This window comes from Euprymna scolopes, chromosome 14, assembly GCF_053919585.1.
Source record: "Euprymna scolopes isolate OS-2025 chromosome 14, ASM5391958v1, whole genome shotgun sequence".
NCBI lineage: Eukaryota > Metazoa > Mollusca > Cephalopoda > Sepiida > Sepiolidae > Euprymna > Euprymna scolopes.
In genome coordinates this window covers 114,362,271-114,385,800 of record NC_136495.1, presented here as the reverse complement: position 1 = coordinate 114,385,800, position 23,530 = coordinate 114,362,271, and the positions used below count along the sequence as shown (strand labels likewise).

Below are 23,530 nucleotides of genomic sequence, written 5' to 3'. Positions count from 1 at the left end.
TGCCTAATAAGGGACTGTGAGGAGTTGAGTAGCAAGATGTTTGTTCACATTACATTTAGAATTCTTAAGGTTAGTACAGTCAGGGAAACAAGGAGGGAAATCCAAAGTCTGGCAGTCTGAGGGAAGAAACTATTAGAGTAGAAGGCTTTCCAATGTCTAGTGAAGGGGTGGGATTTTTTTGCTTGTCAGTTTATTCGGGAGTATGTACGTTGAACAGGGTACAAATGCTTTGAATTCATCAGAGTGCATTCCATTAAAGTACTTTAATTTAACATAAAAGTTTAGCTTTTATGACATGAATGATAATATATGTTGAGCACATTGTAAATATATTTTCACCCGACGTGTATTTAGGCGATTAAACGAAGCCCACTATTTGTTTGTAAACAAACTGATAGTTTGAGCACTGCGACGAGCAAATGTTAATTTAATAGACATTTAAGGAGAAATATTTATGGGCACTGATTTGTGGTCCGATGGTTAGAGTTGCTGACTGTCAATACGACGGTTGTAGGTTCGATCCACAGCTGGGAAAAGGTGTATGTCTAGCCGCACTGATGAGTTATGATATAAGGAAACAGTATTGTATGTGGATTATATATATATATATATATATATATATATATATATATTGAGTAAGATGATTGATAATTTATAATTAAAATTAAAAATCTGTTTCATAAGGAAGAACAAACAAAATGATTTTGTTTGTTCTTCCTTATGAAACCGATTTTTAATTTTTAATTTTAAATTATCAATCATCTTACTCAATATTAAAATAGCTCTATGATATATATGCCTATCGAGCTTATTATATATCTACATTACAACGAGCACTGTTTTCTTTTATTTTAATTGTATTAATGAATTTACTAATACATTAAAATAGACTCTGCTCTTTAGACTCTTGTTCTAATCCCCTTAAAATATATATATATATATATATATTAGTAGAAATGATAATTAATAAAAACTGAAGAAAGTGCTCAATACTGTTGTAGAGCAAATATGCGTTTTATTTTTTATTACCGTATCTTTCTTCGGTTCATCTTTCATCCCATCATAACGAACATTTCTGTAAAAGTCTGAGGAAGCTACAGACGGCCAAAAAAACGGCCGGGTAGCTGAAACAATAATGTAACTTAACAGAAAGATACAGTAATAAAAAAATAAAACGTGTGTGTGTATATATATATATATATATATATATATATTGTAGAAAGCCAAATAACAATGTCTGTGTTTTTTTTTTTTCTCCAAAATAAATTATTTATCTTAAAGAATAAACAATTTTTTTTACCTGTAAGAAGTCTTCATCAGCTTATGACATTTTTGTTTATATTTTTTTATTTTTGTAAATCATCTTTTACATTGCAGATATAAATCCCTCGTGGATAAAGGCAGATATCGTTATTTGGCTTTCTACTTTCTATAATCTGAGTCAAATACATAACAAGGTTTTTTTCCAAGTGCCATTACTTTTCTTATAAATTATATTATATATATATATATTATGTATGTAATATATATTATCACATTATATGCAGTTGTTTGTGTTTTTCAATTGTTAAAAAAAAAAAAAAAAATCAGATTTTTAATTTTATTTATTTTTTTACATCTTTATTTTTTCCATTTTTTATTTTTACATCTTTATTTTTCCATTTTTTATTTTTACATCTTTATTTTTTTACATCTTCTAGAAGAACCAAATCAAAAGAAAAAGCTTCATGTCTATAATGTGAGTGATAGTTATGACGATGACCTTTTTGAATTGGACAATTTCCTTGGACAAACAAAGGTAAGTGAAGATAAAAAAGTACAAAAAAAATAGCAACATTTGTTTTTTTTTGTTTTTTTGTTTTTTTAACTAATTTTATTTGTTAATGTTCATTCCCAGAATACGTAGCTCAAGATTTGTTTTCACATCAAAGTTGCCTTAGATTAATTGCATTTTGAAAGTCTAGTCCAGTGGTTTCCAACCACCGTGCCATTAGGGCAGATCGATTTTGGAACCCCGGTGAGGCAATAGTGATGATAGTTGGGGCGTTTGACATAGAAAAGGCAAATATACAAAATATTTTTCTCAAAATCGTTATCTTTGCTTGAGGAAATGACATAAAAAGTTGAAAAATGTAAGCTATTAAAAGTTTTTCAGTGAATTGTTAAAAACATCCTGTCATCAAAACAATCCATACTGTTAAGAAAATAGAATCATTATTTAGAATATATTTTAAACTACATTTTTAAATAAAATGAGTGAGGATAATAAATTAATAAAATAAATATTATGTGTAAAGGCAAAATTACGTTTTTTAAATAATAACGACCAAAGTTCGCTTTTTTACTTCAGGAACTTTTTTTTGTGTGGAAACATTTTAGATTTCACCGTGGCAAAACACGCTTGTTATTGATATTGAAAATTAACGTTTGTTTATTATTTAATTTGAAAACATTACGATTTAGGCTTAATTATTTTGGAAGGAAAAACGAAAAAGACTTGTTTAAAACATATATTATTATATTTCAAGTGTCAGCAGTAAATTTAAACATTTGTTTCATCTTTTTTAATTTGTTTTTCTATTAGGTTGGTGCAAAAATAATGGCACTTTTTTGGCGTTCAAAGCATTATTTTTGCACCAACCTAATATTTCACATCAAATTCTATTTGAAATTTTTATTAGAATATAGTAATACTCCAGTTTTATATAAAAAAAAAAATAGCCGATACAATTTTATTCTACACATTCTTTATGAAACATAACCACGTAAATTTTTAAGTTTTTCTACTTAATAAAATACTTTGCAGAAAATTAGTGTCAAATTTTAATTTCTTTTATTTTTATGGAGTAATTGTGCGATGTTGATTTTCTGAAAAAAGTTGCAAATCAACCTGCCCTACCGTGCCATGGAATGATTACTGGTATGACGTGAAAAGCTTATAGGCGGAAAGACGGCTTTCATATTGTTATAAACGAAGTTGTTTCTTGTATTAATAAATAACAACTCTATAACAATATTATTACTTGCGTCATATCAATACTCAAATATAGAAGAAAAAAAAAGAAAGAAAAAACTATATAAATAAAACAGTAGATATAGGAAATATCTTTTATTTAGAGTGTGCCCCCCCCCCAATTTGAATTCATCCACTTGGGAAAATAATGTTCCTTCAGAGACCGTGTTCCCTATTATGATTATGATGTAATTTTGTTTTGCTAAAAATAATGTCCAGCTAGATACAAAATCACCAACACAGTAGTTTTTTGGGGGTTTTTTTGTTTATAGATTTTCAGCTTATTATGTAAAGTTGTCTATTTTGGTATGGCCCCAGAATATTTATATAAATAAAACAGTAGATGTATGTATGTGCGTGTGTATTTAACTGATAAACTCTTAAACTACGAGTTACATAACGCTGAAATTAACAGGAAATAGCAATCATGCACCAAGGATGGTTCATAACAAGTAAAATCTTTGTTTGGATGGGGGAATAACGCTTACGGAAATATGTTGGCAAGTTGAGATACAAGCTGTTCATTTCAACTTGCCAACATATTTCTATTAGTTTTATGCATGTGTTATTCATAGCTTGCAGTGGTTTAATTTTAAATCTTATCTTTCTGTTGGGTTAGCTCGAATCGCAAGGAACGTGGCTGGAGCACTAAATGTTTTGGTTTTGATTCTAGCTGATGGCACCCAAGTTATTTCTTTCTTTCTTTTTTTTTTTTTTAAACTTTTGTTATATTAGGTACAATATAATATTCCATAGAGGATTGGCACTGTAATAATAAAAAATGAAGCCTGAATGAATTAAAATATATTAGAGCATATTTTACGACTCAGCAAGGTCAGGTGCCCCTTTGCTAATGTATTATATAAATCATTTGTTAAAATTGTTTGATATTTTGAATTTTCCATAGGAATAAACATTGGTAAGCATTATTAAATATTAATTTTTTTGTAATAGGTGTCCCGAGGTAATTTGAAGAACTCAATAGTGTACCGAGGGGCCGAATGATATATACGTACATTTTTCAAGGTTATTAAAACGAATGAACTAAACGACCTTTGACAAAACTTGTACTTGCTGAACCCATGCTGTTTACTCAACTTGCTTCATTCTGTCAATCACACAGATGTGTGTGCTCAAGTCAATCACACAGATGTGTGTGGTCAAGTCAATCACACAGATGTGTGTGCTCAAGTCAATCACACAGATGTGTGTGCTCAAGTCAATCACACAGATGTGTGTGCTCAAATCAATCACACAGATGTGTGTGGTCAAGTCAATCACACAGATGTGTGTGGTCAAATCAATCACACAGATGTGTGTGGTCAAGTCAATCACACAGATGTGTGTGGTCAAGTCAATCACACAGATGTGTGTGGTCAAGTCAATCACACAGATGTGTGTGCTCAAATCAATCACACAGATGTGTGTGCTCAAATCAATCACACAGATGTGTGTGCTCAAGTCAATCACACAGATGTGTATGCTCAAATCAATCACACAGATGTGTGTGGTCAAATCAATCACACAGATGTGTGTGGTCAAATCAATCACACAGATGTGTGTGCTCAAGTCAATCACACAGATGTGTATGCTCAAGTCAATCACACAGATGTGTGTGGTCAAATCAATCACACAGATGTGTGTGGTCAAGTCAATCACACAGATGTGTGTGGTCAAATCAATCACACAGATGTGTGTGCTCAAGTCAATCACACAGATGTGTATGCTCAAGTCAATCACACAGATGTGTGTGGTCAAATCAATCACACAGATGTGTGTGGTCAAATCAATCACACAGATGTGTGTGCTCAAGTCAATCACACAGATGTGTATGCTCAAGTCAATCACACAGATGTGTGTGGTCAAATCAATCACACAGATGTGTGTGGTCAAGTCAATCACACAGATGTGTGTGGTCAAGTCAATCACACAGATGTGTGTGGTCAAATCAATCACACAGATGTGTGTGCTCAAGTCAATCACACAGATGTGTGTGCTCAAGTCAATCACACAGATGTGTATGCTCAAATCAATCACACAGATGTGTGTGCTCAAATCAATCACACAGATGTGTGTGCTCAAGTCATCGCCATTGCTCAATCGTATAAAACTTGTTTTCTACACAATGTAAATGACGCAAGTTTTTGTACGTTTCTTTTGGTTTTGAATTCCCATTTTCTTTTTTCTTTAGAAAATTCGTTTGAACCAAGATGATCAATTGGGTACAATTTTTGCTGATCTAAGCGTAAAAACATCAAGTGCGTCAGAGCAAAATTTCCAAACTCCAATGTCCAAATTCTTCCTGAGTCCAGTCTCTGAACAAGAAACACCAGCATCAAATTTCTCGGATGGAGGTATTGAGATTGATTGGTATGTTGTCTAATTTTTTTTTTTTTTTTTTTGGAACCATTTTACTTCAGTAAGTTCTCTATTGATGTACGTACTCGTCATGGAAGAAAGATGTCATATCTCAAAAATCAAGTAAATTAATCAAGTAGTTTTTTTTATTTTGAGAAAATCAAATTTCATGAGGAAACAACGAGAAGGCCAGGGACAACCATATGGTTTTAAATTTCAAGTTCAACGGCAACAATTCAATTCAACTACAGAGGTCTTGTTTGTACTCAAAAGTAATTTAAACTTTTTAATTGCAAAAAAATCATAAAATTTGGTTTTCTCAATAAAAAAAACAAAAGAACTACTTGATCAATTTACATGACCTTTGGAATATGAAATCTTCATTCCGTGATGAATACATACATTATGAAGAGTTTTTTGTATTTTGAATTTTTTAATCAAGTCTGATCTATATATCTATAAAAGCAAAAATGTGTGTGGACACTAGGAACAGTTTTGATTGGCTAATCTAATAATCAAAACTCCTCATAAACGATGATTCCAGTCGTCTTAATTTCAGCATCAAATGAAAGACAATAATTTATTGTTAATCTGGGGCAGGTGTTAAGTTTTTTCTATAAAATTATACGAAACTACCCCCAAAAGAAATCGTATATACGAAAATTGCCATTTATATCCAAATCTTACGTCTGGTTTCTATAGCAACACACTCGCACGCACATATATGCTTTTTTTTTTAACCTAAATCATAACCACGCCTCATTTTTTAAAAATAAATCGTTTTTAATTTATCTCTCAAGATGGAGATATTTTGTATCTATGGGTATATTAGATGATCTGTTTAAATTTTAAAAGTCACTTTTTTTCCTATTTTCTTGGTGAACCTTTAAAAAATACAATTATACGAAACTAACCCAAAACACATTGAAAATACGAAAACTGCCATTTAAATGTAACTTTTACGCAAAAAATTATCGTAAAATTTCATGCAATAACAACTTTGGAAAAAATTATTTTTTTTATTTATTTTTTTTTTTCTTTTTTTTCTTTTCTTTTTTTTTCTTTTCTTTTTGTTTCTTTTTTTTCTTTTCTTTTTGTTTCTTTTTTTTTCTTTTCTTTTTTTTCTTTTTTTCTTTTTTTTTCTTTTTTTCTTTTTTTTTCTTTTTTTTTTCTTTTCTTTTTCTTTTCTTTTTTTTTCTTTTTTTTTTCTTTTCTTTTTTTTTTTCTTTTGGGTATTTAATTGTTAAAAAAAAACTCTTTGAACGTTATAACAAAAAAAACAGGCATAGATTACTTTAACTTTAACATGAATTGTAGCCAACCCCCTCCTCCCCCCAAATTACTTTGCCCCCTTCTTTCTTTTTACTACTTTTCTATTTACAGACTCAACCCAATCTTGTATATTAAGCAAGGTATTACCAGTTTTCTTTTTTGTATTTACTGACCATGTTTTTTTATATATTTATGTAAAGATATTTTCTATTTACATCTTTTTATTACTGACTGCTTGCTTAAATTATAAATAGATTTAAGAAATATTATTTTGAATTTTTAATTTCTATTGTATTTAATATTTTTTTTTTTTTACATTTTTTAACTGTTTTTAAATGACATTTTTAATGAAAAATTATAAAATTTCAAGTAATAACAAGTTCTTGAAAAAAAATTCCTTTTTTTTTTTTTTTTTTTTTTTTTTTTTTTTTTCATTTTTTTCCTATTAACTGAAAAGTAGTTTTAAGAAAATAATTTTCATCTGCTTGGTATTTTTCAAAAATTAAAAAATATTTGTGTACAGTAAGAAATAATTTGTTATAGGTTATGGTCAGCCAATATTCTGTGAGGCATTTATTAATATTTTTCTTGTGAGTTGGGGGTTAATTCGATTATTGTTAAAAAATTTTTATTATTTAGTAGAAGCAGAACAACACTTTAAACGTTATAACAAAACCAAACAGGCATAGATTACTTTAGATGTGACATGAATTGTAGCCAAACCCCCAAAATAAAATTACTTTGCCCCTTTCTTTCTTTTTACTATTTTTCTATTTACAGATTCAACCCAATCTTGTATATTAAGCAAGGTATTATCAGTTTAAAAAAAAAAATAACTGACCATATTTTTGATATATTTATTTTACGATATTTTCTATTCATATCTTTCTATTACTGACTGTTTGCTTAAATTATTTATAGATTTAAAACGTACTAGACTACCCGTGACCTGTTGGGTCAGTATGTTATATTAGCTATGGAATTCATGTATGAGCGTGACACTTGTGACGTAAAGAAAATAGTTTATTTTTGACATAAGAGAAACATTTCTATGAAAGTATATTAAAATGAAAAATCAGACGGATCACTAAAACATGAAAAAAAAAAAACTCCCTATTCGTGTAAAGTTACCTATTTTTCCAAATAATCGCTCAAAAATCGAAAATTAAACATGATTTTCCTACGAATCGAACGCCGATGAAAGTCATTTAGCAACAAAAATGCACATGAACCTACTGCTGAGAAATATAAGAATGAAAAACCCATATTGGAATCCTTCAACCAAGTTATAGAAACTTAAAATCTAAAAAAAAAAATAATTAATAAAACCTGAAGCAAAAAAATAAAATCTAAATAAATGAAATAAAATAAAACTAATATTGAAACAGATTAGTAAATGTGTCAACAAATTCACCGTTCTCGCACAACTATTTTGTATCTAGAAATGTAAACAAAAAATAAAAAAGAAGGAAGGAAGGAAAAAGGATGGATAGAGAATAGTAGTAATAGTAGTAGTTTTGGCTTTACTACAATTGTTCTTATGTTTATCAACGGGTTAAAATTGTTTAGTTGTTAGAAAATAGCGACAGTATAGTTGTAATAAAGAATAGTTGCAAAACACCCCCACTCTTCCCATGTTAAATAATAATTTTGAAATAATAACGTTAATATTTCACTGCGCAGGTCAAAATCTGCAAAAGAAGCGATTTGTGTTTATTTGTTTACGTTGTTATGGGTTAATGTTTATGCACGCATGCGCAACCAGATGTCGTAAAGCGGAAAGTGGGTTACATCACTTGTTACAAGGTCATTTGAGTTTTATAATTATATAGATTAATTTTAATTTTGAATTTAAACAAACGATTGATTTTAATAATTATTAAATTATAAAAATTATAATTTTGTCAGTCTATTTTGCATTACTTTCATTACACTTATATTACAGCTGTTAATTTTGAGAACATTCCTATCAATTATGTCAAAAAAGGGAAGGTCATCGATAAGTGCGTCGAGGCATCAACTAATGCAAAGAAGGCGCATGGCGCAACAATCAACAATTACTGTGCGCTATGACACAGCAGAACAGCCAGGGGATGCTAGGGTCGTATTTGTTGAAAATGGTCGTTTGGGTCATTCGGCTGGGAGTGGTTCTTCCTTCATTGCAGATTCGAATACAATTGGTGATAATTCAAATTTGCCTGGGCCTTCAACAAGTAGTTTCTCAATCGCAGCATTAGACGGTGCACTACACGTCAATCTCCCCATTTACCCAAATAAAAAGAGTAAAATCCAGGTTGTTTCTCAAGCTTCAATGGACGAAGACCCAAGAGAAAGTTATTTGGAAAGACCTGCTTCAAGTTCGGCTGAAGAGCAACGAAAGAATCGTCTTAAAAGAAAAGCATTAGGTCAGTCTGCTGCACGCGCTTCTGAAACCAAGACAGACGTTTAAGGAGAAATGCTTCAGCCATGTCCACTGCATGCTCCTCAGAAAATGTAGAGCAACGAAACAGATGGATGGAGGGTCAGATACAATATAGAGCCAGTTTGGAAGGACATTCAAGAGCAACAAAGTCACGCTGGTCTTTAAAAGCATTCAATTATATTCCGTCTTCTAATTATGCTGAACACGCTGACATAAAAATAGGCTCTATGTATAAGAAATGCTTCCATTGTCTCGCGAAAAGATGGCCAAGTGAGCCAGCGGGAATATGCTGTTCAAATGGCAAGGTGAAACTCCCACTTCTTGAAGAACCTCCACAACCGCTACTACGCTTGCTCACAGGTTCAAATCCTGAATCAAGAACCTTCATGAAAGAAATAAGGTACTACAATTGCGTATTTCAGATGACAGCTTTTCGAAATTTGAGATACAGGGTAATCGGATGTGAGGAAAAAAAATTTTATTGGCCAGAAAAATAACTGGTAAAAGGTCCAGACCATCACCCGGGCAACGCTGGGTCGATATGCTAGTTCTGAATAAGCACCAAATATATATATATATATATATATATATATATATATATATATATATATATATATATATATATATATAATCTGAGGTTATTGTTTTCCAGAGGTTTAGTAACCAATGAAGTTTAACAAGATTAATACAAGAGTGCTCAATACAGAAGTAGAGCAGGTTATACTCTTTATTAGTATTTTTTTTTTTTTGCATAAACAGTAATATGTTGCTACATAGTCATGAGCATGTTTCGGTCAGCTAGTTACCAATAACTAGAGACCTTTTCAAATTCCCCCCCCCCACAACATTTGACGGAACCTCCTGATATTAACTCCCTGTGGTGAGGAAAACCTGATATTTTCATTGCAAACTTTGCTTTCATATAAGCTGTATTGTCTGAATAGGTTACTGCTAGTAACTAGCTGACCAAAACATACTCATGACTGTGTAGCTGCTTACGTAAAAACAAATAAAGAGTGTATATGTATATATATATATATATATATATATATGGTGCTTATTATATATATGTGTGTGTGTGTAGTAATAATCTGTAGTAAGATTGTATATCTATAAAACAAAAATAGGTTTAAGTCTCCTAAAATTCATATTAAAATTGTCTCCAAGAACCTATGACATGATGAATAGAGTACTTAGTAAAATTCAGTTGTAAAAGTTAAGCTGGAGGTTGAAAGTTCAATCCTCAGTGCGAGCAACGCTCAAAATACAATTGCCAATTACTCATAGGAGATGGAACAACAGAATTCTATCCCCTGTTGATTAAATAGAGGATTCCGTTCAAAATTCTGTGCAGATTCCTGAGTTTGACAAGCTATATGCGGAAAAGGTTGGAGGTTCCATTGATTGAAACGTTGTGCAAATAACATTCAAGATGAGAACAGTAGTTTGAAGAATCCAAATAATATCAACCGCTTGATTGCCTCGATGGAAAATCATTTACCAATTGTCGCACTGTTCGAACATCACCTTGTCATATTTGTGAGGATGTTTGATTTTATCATTTCGTGATTTAAAATTAAGTTATCTCCCTTTTCATGAACATTTTACTTTCTGGCCTAAAATGCATCAAACATTGATGCTATTGTTTTTTTTGTTTTTTTTGTTTTTTTTTTTCAATCATGTTCTGCAGAAACAAAAACCCATTTTCCTCTACAAAACAAACCAAACATCATGAATAAATATTTGGAGATATAAAATATTTTGAAGCATAAGAACTTTTTTTTTAAAATTATTAGATTCTGTATAAAATAATCCTAAAAAAAAGTTGATAAAAAAACAAAATCACCAAACCAAACAACATGAATAAATATTTGAATATACAAAGAACTTGGAGAATAAAAACTTTTTCTGAAATTAGTGGATTTGGCATTCCATGCCTCTGTTCACTCTTAAAAGGCAATGGATATCCCCTGTAGGGGCAGCTATGTATGTAATTGTGAGGCAAGGTTTGCACAATCTCCAACCACTCCTGGTCCTGGATATGACCTTAAACTATATCCAGTGGTGAGGCCCCAGCTTATGGGCTTTGGGAAGTGTGGAGTCACCCTTTAATTACCATTGCTCCCAGGTCCACTCTTACCCGGAGTGGTGGTACATGTTAGGGTCCCAACTATGGGTTAAATAGAAACCGACGTGAAAACAACAAATATATCCTATTAAAAAAATTTTTCTTCAAAATCTTTGGATTCGGCATTAAATAACCTGAAAAGGGTTGATATGCCGTAAAACAAAAACAACCAACAACCAACCACTCCTGAATCGGCGCTGTTTGAAGCCAGTGGGAAGGAGAAGTCCAGAACGACTGGAAACAATGCTGAGATAAACGGAGAGTACATAGAGCACCTGGTGGAAGTCCCAAATGGTCACCCATTTAGTACTGACCAGGTTCAACATTGCTTAACTTTGGTGATCCAGCAGGTACTGGTGTGTCAATGTGATTCCGGATCTGGCAAATGCTAAATAATGGATTTGGCATTTGATAATCTAAAAAGGGTCAATATGCTGTAAAACAAAAATAACCAAATCTTATGAACATTTTAAAAGAACTGAATATTTTTGTTTTCTTCAGGGACAATGCTGATCGATGTGTGAATTCATTTAAGAAGAAACAAAAGAAAGGCGCTGGACGCCTCAGGTTAAGTAAGGTTCGTAAACTTTCTCTACCTTAAACAAATCCTTTCAAATTATCGTCACATTTGATTTTACTTGCGTGCATTGAAATTGACTTCCTGACTAACTTATCTCTGGCCAGGTTTTTATTCATCCCTCTTTCTGTCAAGTCCAATTTTATCACTTTCTCCCATGTTTACATTGTCCTTCCCCATCAACTGGACTTGTTACGTTAAATGTTCTGTATCTACTAACCCCCGAACATTCATCCATTCTTTCAACATCATGCAATTGAAGTTTCCTGTTTTGCGCATATCTCCCTATACTGCCCAAATTTAATCGTTTTCTGAGGCCATCAGAACCAAGCATGTTTTTAAAACTGACATTACACATTCATCATATCATTTCTTTCCATGCAAAACATGTCCTCAACCCTCACTGGCCAGGTTTCACTTCTATACAGCACGCTGTGCACACATGCCTGATAGATTTTCTCTTGGTCAACAGTGGTAATGCTCTGCTGGTTAGTAATGTCATAAATTCCTTGGACTTGTTCCATCCACTCTTAATTTCTGCAATAACACTAGCACCTGCTCCACCCTATTCTCCATTTATATCCTAAAGGTAACAAAACTTCTGGACGACCTCAATAGATTTGTCATCTAGTTATACTTTGTCCTGACAGTTGCAAAAAGAAAACAAAAGCAAACCTTCCTGAATATTACTTAGTCGTGATATGCTTTTGGAGTAAAGATATACTTTATTTAGGCTAGTATCTGATTGGTTGGTTTAATCATGTGACTTAGAAAGATTTGAAGTAAATCATGGGAAGAACATAAATTTCCCCTCCCCAATTGGTTAGTCCTCCTATTTTTTTTTATTCTGCTCAAATAGATCACAGGATATTGCAAAAGTGCATTGTTATGATGACTGATCTTGTGTGTTCATGATCCAAAATTTTATCTTTGTTGTAGATATTAACGGTGTGAGACTCAAAGAAAGCAACCCCTGTCATGGACATGCATCGGAAGCAGAGATGTGTCATTAAATTCCAGGCAGTGAATATGTAAAAAAAAATAAATAAATTCTAGAGCACAAAAGGTTGCATGTTTTATTGGTACTACTTTTGTCTTCGTAGCTCTTTAACTTTTTTAATTAAAAAAAAAATTTGGAGGCTTTACTTTTGGAACGATATTATAGTTTATGTTTCTATGGTCTTTTCTTGATCTTGCTGGAGTTTAGGACTAGAAACCCCCCCCCAACACCCACACATCATACTTTTTCTTCATTTTGATTCTCTTAGTTCAAACTGATGGCAGTGTGATACTGTCGACAGAAGCAGAAAAGAACCTTTCGTTCTGATACGATGTAATTGTTTTACTTTCACTGTTTTAACCCATGTCCAACCAACAATACATTCGCGTTGTAGCGTCTTCGTTTGCTTATATTTTTGCCAAACGTTCATGAATTGTGTTTTTGGATTTGATTTACAACTGATATAAAGCATTGTGCAAATTAAATGTTAAAAATTTTTTTTTCTTCCAATTATTTTGATAGTTTTCAGTGTAAATTTCATTTTTACTAAATATTTAATTTTCCTTTAAAAAATAAATAATACCAGAAAATTTGAATAAATTTCAATAATAAAATTTTATCTGAAAAAGATTTTATGTAACTTTCTTTCATCATTTGGTAAAAAAAAAACTTAAACTACCTATGTTTTTTTTTTTTTTACATTTGTCGTGTAGCAGTGGGTGTGTGTATGTGTATAATATATATATATATATATATATATATATATATATATATATATACACACATACAGGGTGTCCACAAAGTCTCGCTACATAATTTAGCGAGACTTTGTGGACACCCTGTATATTAGTGATGGGATGATTCCAATATTTTTCCCGATTCCGTACTGAATTCCCGATTCCGATTCTTTATAAATGTTTAAATAGTTTACTATAAAATTGTTATTTTGTTCCGATTACTATAAAAGCACATCTTAAATGTTCACGTATTTTCCCAAACGTAAAAACACACTTGTGACGGGGTGATCTAAGGATTTTAGTCTTACTAGAAGTTTAAATCAATAAATATTTATTTTATTATTACTACAATCAGTGGACGATGTTTCTTAAACCAAAATCAAATAAAAAAGATAATTTAAGGAATCAGTTTTGGCATCGGAAAATAGGCTCAAAGTTTTCCGATTTTGGTACCTCAGAAAGCTCTGATTTTTCCGATTCCAATTAATTATCCCAACACACACACGTATATGTATATATATGTGTGTCTTGTGTGTGTGTGTATATATATATATATATATATATATATATATATACACACACACACACACACACGTGTGTATATATATATGTATGCGTGTGTCATATGTATATACACATGTCTTGTATATATACATGACTGAATTCATGTATTGTCTAGTAGTATAAAATGTTCCATTGTCGCATGTATGTGACATATTGTGTGTGTGTGGGCACTTGTTCACAAATACACATATTTGCAAACGTAACACACAAACTTTTATAGACAGAAGTTAATTTTTGGCGGTTAGCATCCCCCCAAAAAACTGACAAAAATTGGGATTGTGGGATAAAATGAAGAAATGTTGGTGATTTCTGTAGATAAATGATATTCCGTTTGCTTGGAATTGCTTGGAATTGATCGATTCTCTTTTCTCATATTAAAATTGTGTTCATGAATATTATTTATGGGATATTTAGTTGAAAAATGGAATGGGGGGGGCATTTTTCAGGGGTTTATTTTAACCCCAAATTTGTCTGTGGCATACAGAGAATCCTTATGATTAATCGCCCTTTAACATTCGAATCACTGTCAGCATTTAAACTTGTTTTCAACAGACGATGGTCGACAATAAATTAGTCACAGAAACAATCAATTCGCTTAAGATGAAAACCTGAAGTAAAAAAGACGTAATCATTAGAAAATGATAAAAAATGTTAACATGGAGAAAACTATGAACATTAAACAAATTATGGTCAAATCTCTGGAAATAAAATAATCCTTTCCTGATCAGTCTTAACGTAATATTAAATGTTGAAGAAATCATATACTGTTTTCAGATATTTTAAAGTGAATTAAGGAACAGTTGCTGGTTCAAATTCAACCTAGTGGTGGTGTATCAGCATTATAGCAGTAGTTCAGTCGGCAAGATTGCCTTACACCAGATTTAAATATAGATAAATGCAGTGTATTCAAAGTCAACTTTGCCAAGTTTTAGTTTCATTGCCTGTTGATAAAAGCTGTAGAAATGCACAAAAGTACTTGAGAGCCTGAACGGTTTTCAAGATTAATAAATAAGGTACTAGGACCCAATCAAAACATAACCAAAACTCAATCTTCATTCCTAATTTTTGCATGGTTTTCGAAAATTTTCCATAAATGTCTGCATGATTTTTCAGGGTGAAAACGTTATTTCTCAGAGTCAAGTTCCATTCCCCATCCACTTCATACACCAAAATATGATCACTCTCGACCTCTCTCTCATCGTTTTCTGTAGGATACGTCAAGTCAGAATTGAGATCTGTACAATGGACATGTTCAACTCAGTAGAACAGTCTGGAATCCCTCTTGGTGATTTTTGTGCAGTAACTAATGTGCGATACCATAGATGACTTTTCAATCCACGATGTAACTAGAACTAGTGGTGTAACAAGTATTTTTGCCATCCGGGGCGGTCGTAAGATTTGATCCCCAATACACCCCACCCCCTCCCCAACCTCGCTGGATGTTGTTAATCCATTAACCTTAAAAATTCCAGAAAGCTTTCAAAATATTTTTTTTCATGGAATTACAATCACGGGTCTAAAATCAGTTTCAAAACTATTTCACACATAAAACACAAAAACATATTACGACCATAAAAACTCGTTTTGATATTTGGTGGAGTTTCCAATGTGAAATTGCTTTTCAAACCTATTCATGATAAGTTCTTGCTGCACAAGTCATTTAAAAGTAATTCTTAGGGTGAGTACATGCAAAGATAATTTATGAATTTTTTTTTTAGCTGAAAATGGCTATTTTAGCAGTTTTTTGGGTGCTAACCGCCAAAAATGGCTATTTTTCAAAAATTATTTTTGATTCTTATTTCTTATCCGAAAATGCATCCAAAATGAGACTGCACTCCTGTATTTGCAGATGCAACCAATTCCTACATTTCTGTGATGGCAAACACAGTTGTTGAGAAAAATTTAGGAAGAGATACTCCCCCCCCCAAAAAAAAAAAAAACAAACAATTGCTGTCCCTTCCAGTGTTTTTGCATTGTAAAGAATTCAGTTCATTTTAATAAAAAAAAAAAGAGAAAAAAACTGAAAAGAATTTAAGACTTTCTTCTTTTTTTTTTTTTTTTTTTTTTTCCAGAAACTCTCAGAATTAAAGACTGAATTCAAGCCGAAGAATTTACAGTTGGGAACACTTGTTAACGAACTGAACAAAATTAACGATATACCCACCCGACTGGACGACACGGGAGAATCCAACCAATACTTTTCTTCGGAAAGTGAAGAATAAAAACTACACCGTCCATTGTTTCATTCGATTTCATCTTTTTTTTTTTATCCCCCTTCCCCTGCTTTTATCTCTCATCGCTTCCTTTTTCCATCGTTTCTGTTTAAAAATTTGATCAAATGAAGTCTTTTACTCTCCCCCACTTCATCGTAAGATTTTCATAACTTTTACTATAGACCTTTGCTGTTTCTCTCTACCCTCTTTTCTTATCTCCGTCTCTGGGAAAGGGTGGGAGTTGTGGTATTGTTCTTATTGCTTCGTCGTTTTAATTTCTCTTCTCACTCATTTGTACAAATCATTGTTTCCCATGTTTTAATTCTCGTTCAAATGATTTCAAAAACCATTATTTTATCAGTTTTTATTTGCGCAGTTTCAAGTTAGAATTTTGTAAATAAACTTTATTACACAACGATTGGGTTTCAAATGTTTTCTACTTTGGTATGTTCAATTACAATATTGTCTCTTGTTGTAAATGACTTTTTTAAAGTTTTTTGTTTGTTTTCTCAGGAATTTTTATTTCATAATTTTTTTTTTTTTTTTTCCAAGCAGGAAAAAATACAGGATATAAAAAAAAAAAGACTTAATCAACATATTTAACTTTTCAAACTTAAGCGTGGCAGAGCAAGGAGAACTGCAATTTTTCTGAGATGAGGAACTGAATTATTGTAAAGATGAGAATAACAATCTGAAACACTCCCCCTTGTCAGCAGCCACACAAAATATGACGCCTTTACCAGCGGCGTTACTGAAAGTGTGCTTCATCTCTTGGCGTTACCAAAGTTGGCCATTCTGGGTTTAGGGTGGGTCACTCTGTATTCTGCTTGCAAAAAGGTTGCTACTCGAATAGTGTTGCAGATATCGAAGGATCCTTTGATTATCACTCTCCCCACATCAAGACTGAGAGAGCAATTTTGTTTAACGTTGGTTATCAGTCGTATCATTGAAAACATTTAAGCAAGAAAATTGTTTAAAAGTCGTCAGATGATCCTTTTCTTATGAAAAAAATAATTATTTAAATAAATATTACAATATTAAGTTGGTTTTATATATATATATATATATATATATATATGTTATATTTTATTAGCGATATATAAGCAGCTTTTTACTGTTACTCTTTGTATTAAAATCTTCACTTCTCTAAGCAGAAGGAAAGTTACTTCCCCTTTGTTTAGGCTTTTTTAGCATCACCTTCTTTTTTTTTTTACGGGACACATTTTTCTTTTATTATTTAAATATCTTAAAAATATTTTTACGTACACAAAAAAAATGTATAATTGTACTTTCTATTTAAATATTTTAGATTGTAACAGCGATCCAAAGTCCAAATGGCTATCTCTGAATGACGTGGATTCCTTTAGCGAGCATTTGCTAACTTACATTTTTTTTTTTTTTTTTTTTTACATAGAAGTCACCACTTATCAAGGCCCGGAAGCCACTCAGGGATAAGGGTTATTGTGTGTACAGTAATCAATGGGACAATATTGTAGTAATCGTTAGTAATGAGATTTGATAAGGTGTCTTACTCAAGGGAGCAGTTCATCAGGAATTTGTTTATGTTGGACTTGAAGACATCCAAGTTGTAGTCAGGTGGGAAACAGGCAAACGGAAGAGAGTTCCACTGGCGTGCACTTCTAAGAAAGAAGCTTTGTTCATGGAATCTACGTTTTGATTTTGGCACAGCTAAAGAGTGGGGAAAGTTTTTGACAGTGGTTTCAGCTAGATGGGTGTTTATCGTGAAAGATTGCCAAGGGGGACCAGAGATTGGAGCTCAGACGAGCACTTGCTATGGAAGTAACCATAAAACAAAGACAGGCTCACAACGTCTCTTCTGTGGAAGAGAGGCTGCAAGGAAGAGAAAAGGGCATCACCCACTAAGCCACAAAGTCTATTTTGTACTCTGTCAAGGCAGGATAGGCTGTTTTTAGCAGCTCCTGCCCAGATGTGGCAGCAGTACTCCATCCTTGGACGTACTTGGCTTTTATATAGATAGAGAATTGCATCAGTAGTGAGATATCTTCTGGAGTGGTAGAAGGATCCCACCATCTTTCCAGTGACCCTGGCAACAGATTTGATGTATGTGTTCCATTTCAGATCAGGAGTAAAGGTCAAACCCAGAAGCTTATCAAAACATGGGGCCTCCCCTAGACGAGAGCCATCCATTTCAATTGATGCCAGATGTGGATCAGAGCGTTGATTGGAGCTTGGTTTTAGATGCATTAAAAGTAACCAGCCACCTCTTCCCCCACTATGCAGTGCACTCAAGATTAGAAGAGAGAGAACTTGGTCATTTACGGCCTTTGATGTGTTGCCATAGATGGTCGTGTCATCAGCATAGATGTCAACAAATGATTTAAGTATGTGTTTTGGGAGATCATTGATGTAGATCAGGAAGAAAGTTGGGCCCAGGATGGACCCCTGAGGGACTCCAGCATTAATACTGCAGGCCTCTGATTTCTGCCCATCAACCACTACTCTTATGAGCCTATCGGAGAGAAATGATTTCATGATTGAGAAAACATTTACAGTTATACTGTAGCTGGAAATCTTATGCCAAACCTTATCGAAGGCCTTTGATATGTCAAGAGCAATTGCCCTAGAAAGGAAGCCTTTGTCGAGAGATTCACTAATCCTATGAGATATAACAGCACATCTGCTGTAGATCTAGCAGAACGGAAGCCATATTGCATGTCACTAAGGTTATTTCTGCTGAGGTGGTTGACTACTTCTCTATTTAATATGGATTTCAGCAACTTACTCATGACACATAGGAGACCTATTGGTCTGTACTGAGAGGGAGATGACTTATCACCTGAATTCTTAAATACAGGGCATACTGATGAGATTTTCCAGGGTGTGGGGAAGCACTTCTTAAGACAACGCTTAAACAGTTTTGTAAGTATGGGAGCAAGTTCTGGTTGAAGCTTTTTCAACACTATAATTGGAATGCCGTCAGGGCCAGTTGCTTTACTGGAATAAAGGTTTTTGATTAGCTTGGCGACCTCATGCATAGATATTTGTATGTTGCATGGCGTAAGATTTCAGTGGCTCACTTCTCCCCTTCGTATATAAAAATTCTAATAGCCTCCATTCTTTTTTCTTTCCTTCAGTCTTTTTCTCAGAGCAGAAAGATGTTTATGTGTCCAAATTCTAGAAAATCTTTTGACAGCACTGACTACTAACCTCAGGGTCACACCTGTTATTCGAATATCTCTGTTCCTGGTAAATAATTATATTTGCATTTCTCGCTATATTTAGGTTTCTTTTTCCCTTTTCAATCTGACAATATCATCACATGTAAGAATATACCAACAAGGCCACTCGGCATTGCCCGGGACACAAATATTGTTATAAATCCAATTCCTAACATTTTGTCGCTTTGAAACTGTCATTACCTGATGGAGGGGTTGGTGCGCCTGCATCATCATAGAGATACCCGGCATGGTACCACAAGATCCTGGAGTATGATAGTCACATTCCTGTTCAGAGCAGCACTAGCCCATTGTCTTCAGCCTATACTGTGTCTGATATCCTCAAGATGACTTTTTGGAAACGCCGTCCGGACAAATGGCTAAGTTGGCTTTGTGTAATTAATTCTGCACACGGTTAGGGTTAGGAAAATGCTGACGTTGAATGATTATCCTGTATATAATAATAAAACAATATAATCATACTAACACTGGGCAGTGCCGGTTAACGAGTCCTGCTAGTACTAAATAAGCTCGTATTTATCTTTTATTTCTTCTTTCCATTATTTCGTAAATCATTATTTGGAGTAAAAGGAGAAGCCAACCATGATGCCCCAACTTTCATTCTATGCTTATGTATTAGACTTACAGCTGCCAGTTCAGCTTTTATGACTTTAACACTGGTTCTCATCAGATCACCAAAGTTAAGCTACATTGAGCCTGGCTAGTATCAAATGGGTGACCATTTGGGAATTCTAGGTGATGTATGTGTTCTCCATTTATCTCAGCATTTGTTTCCATTGTGAATAAAAATGAGTTTCATGTATTTTATGACAAAAGAGGGAATTGTGTTCTTTGTATGTTTCCATCGATGGAAATAAATTATAGAAATCTCACCTATTTATTTAAATGTATGTACGCATGCCTGAAAACTTTCGACAGAGGTGACAGATTTTCATTAGATCGGTATCATTTTGAAGCTCAACCCTTTGGACGACAAATATCGAAAAATTGGCTAAAAAATATTAATTCCTTCAACCTCAACTAGGCACTTTCCTACAGGGGAAGGGGGGGGGTCACTTTTTTCATGGATATTTTCGAAAGTCATCCTCTCTCTTCGATTGTTTAGCCTTAGTTTAAACCTATGTTGCTTCTGGTTTGGTGATGGACGCAACAGCAATGCGTTTTTTTTTTGTTTTTTTTTCCCACATTCTTTTTCTCCTTTGCAGGTTTGAGCCTGCCTGCCACCACTTTTTGAGCAAAAAAAAAAACAAAAAACAAAAAAAAACACCGGGCACTCAGGCTAGTAAATTATAATTGTAAAAGCACTTGCTGATACCAATACTAATCATATTAATAATACTGGAACTTGTTTGGAATAAGAATGAAAAATCAAAAATATTGAATTTCAATTAAAATCTATGGTATCTACTGTCATGTCAAAATTAGTAACATATCCAAAAATTATGAAAATAGTTTGTTTTTGTTTTTTGTTTTTTTTCAAAGTAAATTGCAAGTTATACTTAAATAATAAATAAATGATTCCAAATCACAAGTTACTTTCCGTGTTAAATTTATATTTAAAAAATAATGACGGATGGATTGCGAAATGAAAATACATGTTTTATTGAATGATGCAGTAAAATTTAACTAATTTCAACATGACACTTTTTTTTTTTTTTGTAGTTCAAATTCAATTTTTCAACTTTCCCTTATTCGAAACATGCACATATCTGTCTCTAGATATATATTATTTAACATTATATAAAAGGAAATTCGTGTGTCTGTGATTTCGTTCCCTCTGAACTCGAAAACAGCTAGGCCAATTTTTATGAAATTACACTCAATGGTACTTTATGTGTCTGGCAGTGTTCTTAGATCAGTATGTCCTCGATAATCAAAATAATCCGCTGAAAGAAGGAACAAGCGATTTTGACCAAAGTTAACACCTTATACAGCCTAACATCACAATTGCATTTGACAAGTTTTCTTACAAGTCAAAAGGCCTGGTCTATAAAATCAGCATCAGGTTCTTTTATATGACAGGGGTGTGTTCAAAATGAATGTTTGTTTAAAAGCACAACTGCACCATGATATTTAACTTTTGCATTTTAAACTTCAAACCATCTACAATATAAAACCGAAAATGTGTGTGTGCATTTTTATGTATGCCCATTTTACGTATGTCTGCCAAAGGCTTTGGGGGGGGGGTCACTTTTTCTTATAACTTTTTATATACTCCCTAGATTATAATATCTACGATTTACGAAATATGACGTGATGTTATAGAAAAGCACACATTGACGTTCGTTTAACCACCTGCTTTTTTAAATGTTTCATTTCGACCATTCCCACTTCGCAGCCCTCATAGTGTCGTGGTAAGTTATCAGGCTATTCGCCTTAAGGCTTCCGGTTCGAGCCTACCTCCCTACCCAAACTTTTTTTTTTTTTTTTTTTTTTTTTTTTTTTTTTACACCGACAAACACCCGGGCACCACCATTAGTCTATAATATAAATTTCGCCATCTGTTTAAATGTATGTTTGTATGTATGTTTGTATGTCCGCCTAAAACTTTTGACAGAGGTGACAGATTTTCACAAAATCAGTATCATTTTGAAGCTTGACCCTTCAGATGACATCGAAAAATTGGCTAAAAACATTAATCCAACTGGACACTTTTCTACAGGGAGGGGAGTCGCTTTTTATGCCAATATTTTCGAAAGTAATCCCCTCTTTTCGATTGACTAGTCTTAATTTAAACATTTGTCACTTCCAGTGTGGCGATGGACGTAACAGCAAATACATCACTTTTTTTAACGTTCTTTTCCTCTTTCGTGGTACGGGTTCAAGCCTGCATGGCTGCCTACTACCACTTTTTTTTGTTCAACACACACCTACAAACACCTGGGCAATTCTGGGCACTAAGGCTAGTTATATATAAAAAATAATTTTATAAAATCAACAGATTCTCTACAGTGCAATGTAGACTACGATGTATTGTGAAGTAAGTCAGTTAGGTGACATGTGAAGTTTATTCCTGGTGCATCGTGATGGATTCCCAATTAGAGCAGACAATCGATAAAAATGGACGATTTCACTGATTTTGATGATGAAAATATGAGGGTGAAACATTTGTTGATCATTCAATCCTGGGCAACGTCGGGTCTCCCTGCTAGTTTGGAATAAATGTAAGTTGCATGACTACCAGACCCGTTATAGAAATCACCTTGGTTCTTGTCCAGAATTCCACTTTATATTAGAAAAAGGAAAATAAAGAAAAATCGGCTGATGTACACGAGTGAGGGCCCCATAGCAAAATACGCATCAGCTCCGGTGTTGTACACAGCATGTTTCAGGGAACGTTCATTAATCTTGGGGGGGGGGGAAAAAAAAAAAAAAAAAATTTTAGCGTGCGTGGCCTTTTTTTTTTATTTTGACTTGAACTTTGCGCTTTTTGGATTATTTTGTTGTTAATTTTTGGGGCTGGATATTTGTTTTGGACGGAGATTATTTTTTTTTATTTTTGAATAAGAAAATAATTTTTGCGTTAAAATAATTAAAACAAAAATAGTCGTGTTCTCATCGAGTAGGTTTTCTTTATTTTTTTTTATCCAAGAAAATAAAAAGGTACTCATGCACTTATTGATCTGTGCTGAAATAATGTTATTTAGAAAGCCATTCTTAACATGGGGATTGGAGGGTGTTGTGTACCTATTCTGTACTTCCACCTAACAATTTTATAAAAACAGATATTGGCTATAACTATAATCTCCGGCTCCCAAAAATATTCAGCAAAAAAAAAAAAGTCAGTTAGGTGACATGTGAAGCTTATTCCTGGTGCATCGTGAAAAATTTCTTTCCTTTCCACATTAATGAATGCTCACTAGAACATGCTGCATACAAAATCGGAGCCAATGCATATTTTGCAGGGGGGGGGGGGCTCACTCGTGCACGTCCGCCGAAAAATCTATATGTTGTACATACCTATGACAAAAACAAAGATATTTTTCAAAAATACTGTAAATTTGATAGTAATTTTATATGCAATCACG

The 23,530-nt window shown here is 33.1% G+C and overlaps 1 protein-coding gene across 9 annotated transcripts in view; it reads left to right on the top strand.

Moving 5' to 3' along the window:
- The window catches only part of LOC145293229 (uncharacterized), an 81,397-nt gene extending 64,695 nt beyond the window's left edge, over positions 1-16,702 (top strand). For all 9 annotated transcript variants that reach the window (XM_080139784.1, XM_080139779.1, XM_080139785.1 and 6 more), the window contains 4 exons: positions 1,701-1,798; positions 5,205-5,383; positions 11,695-11,770; positions 16,144-16,702. In XM_080139784.1, the coding sequence (XP_079995910.1) occupies positions 1,701-1,798; positions 5,205-5,383; positions 11,695-11,770; positions 16,144-16,293 (503 nt within the window). In that variant the 3' untranslated portion in view covers positions 16,294-16,702. The remainder of the gene's footprint in view (positions 1-1,700; positions 1,799-5,204; positions 5,384-11,694; positions 11,771-16,143) is intronic.
- The last annotated feature ends 6,828 nt before the right edge of the window (positions 16,703-23,530 follow it).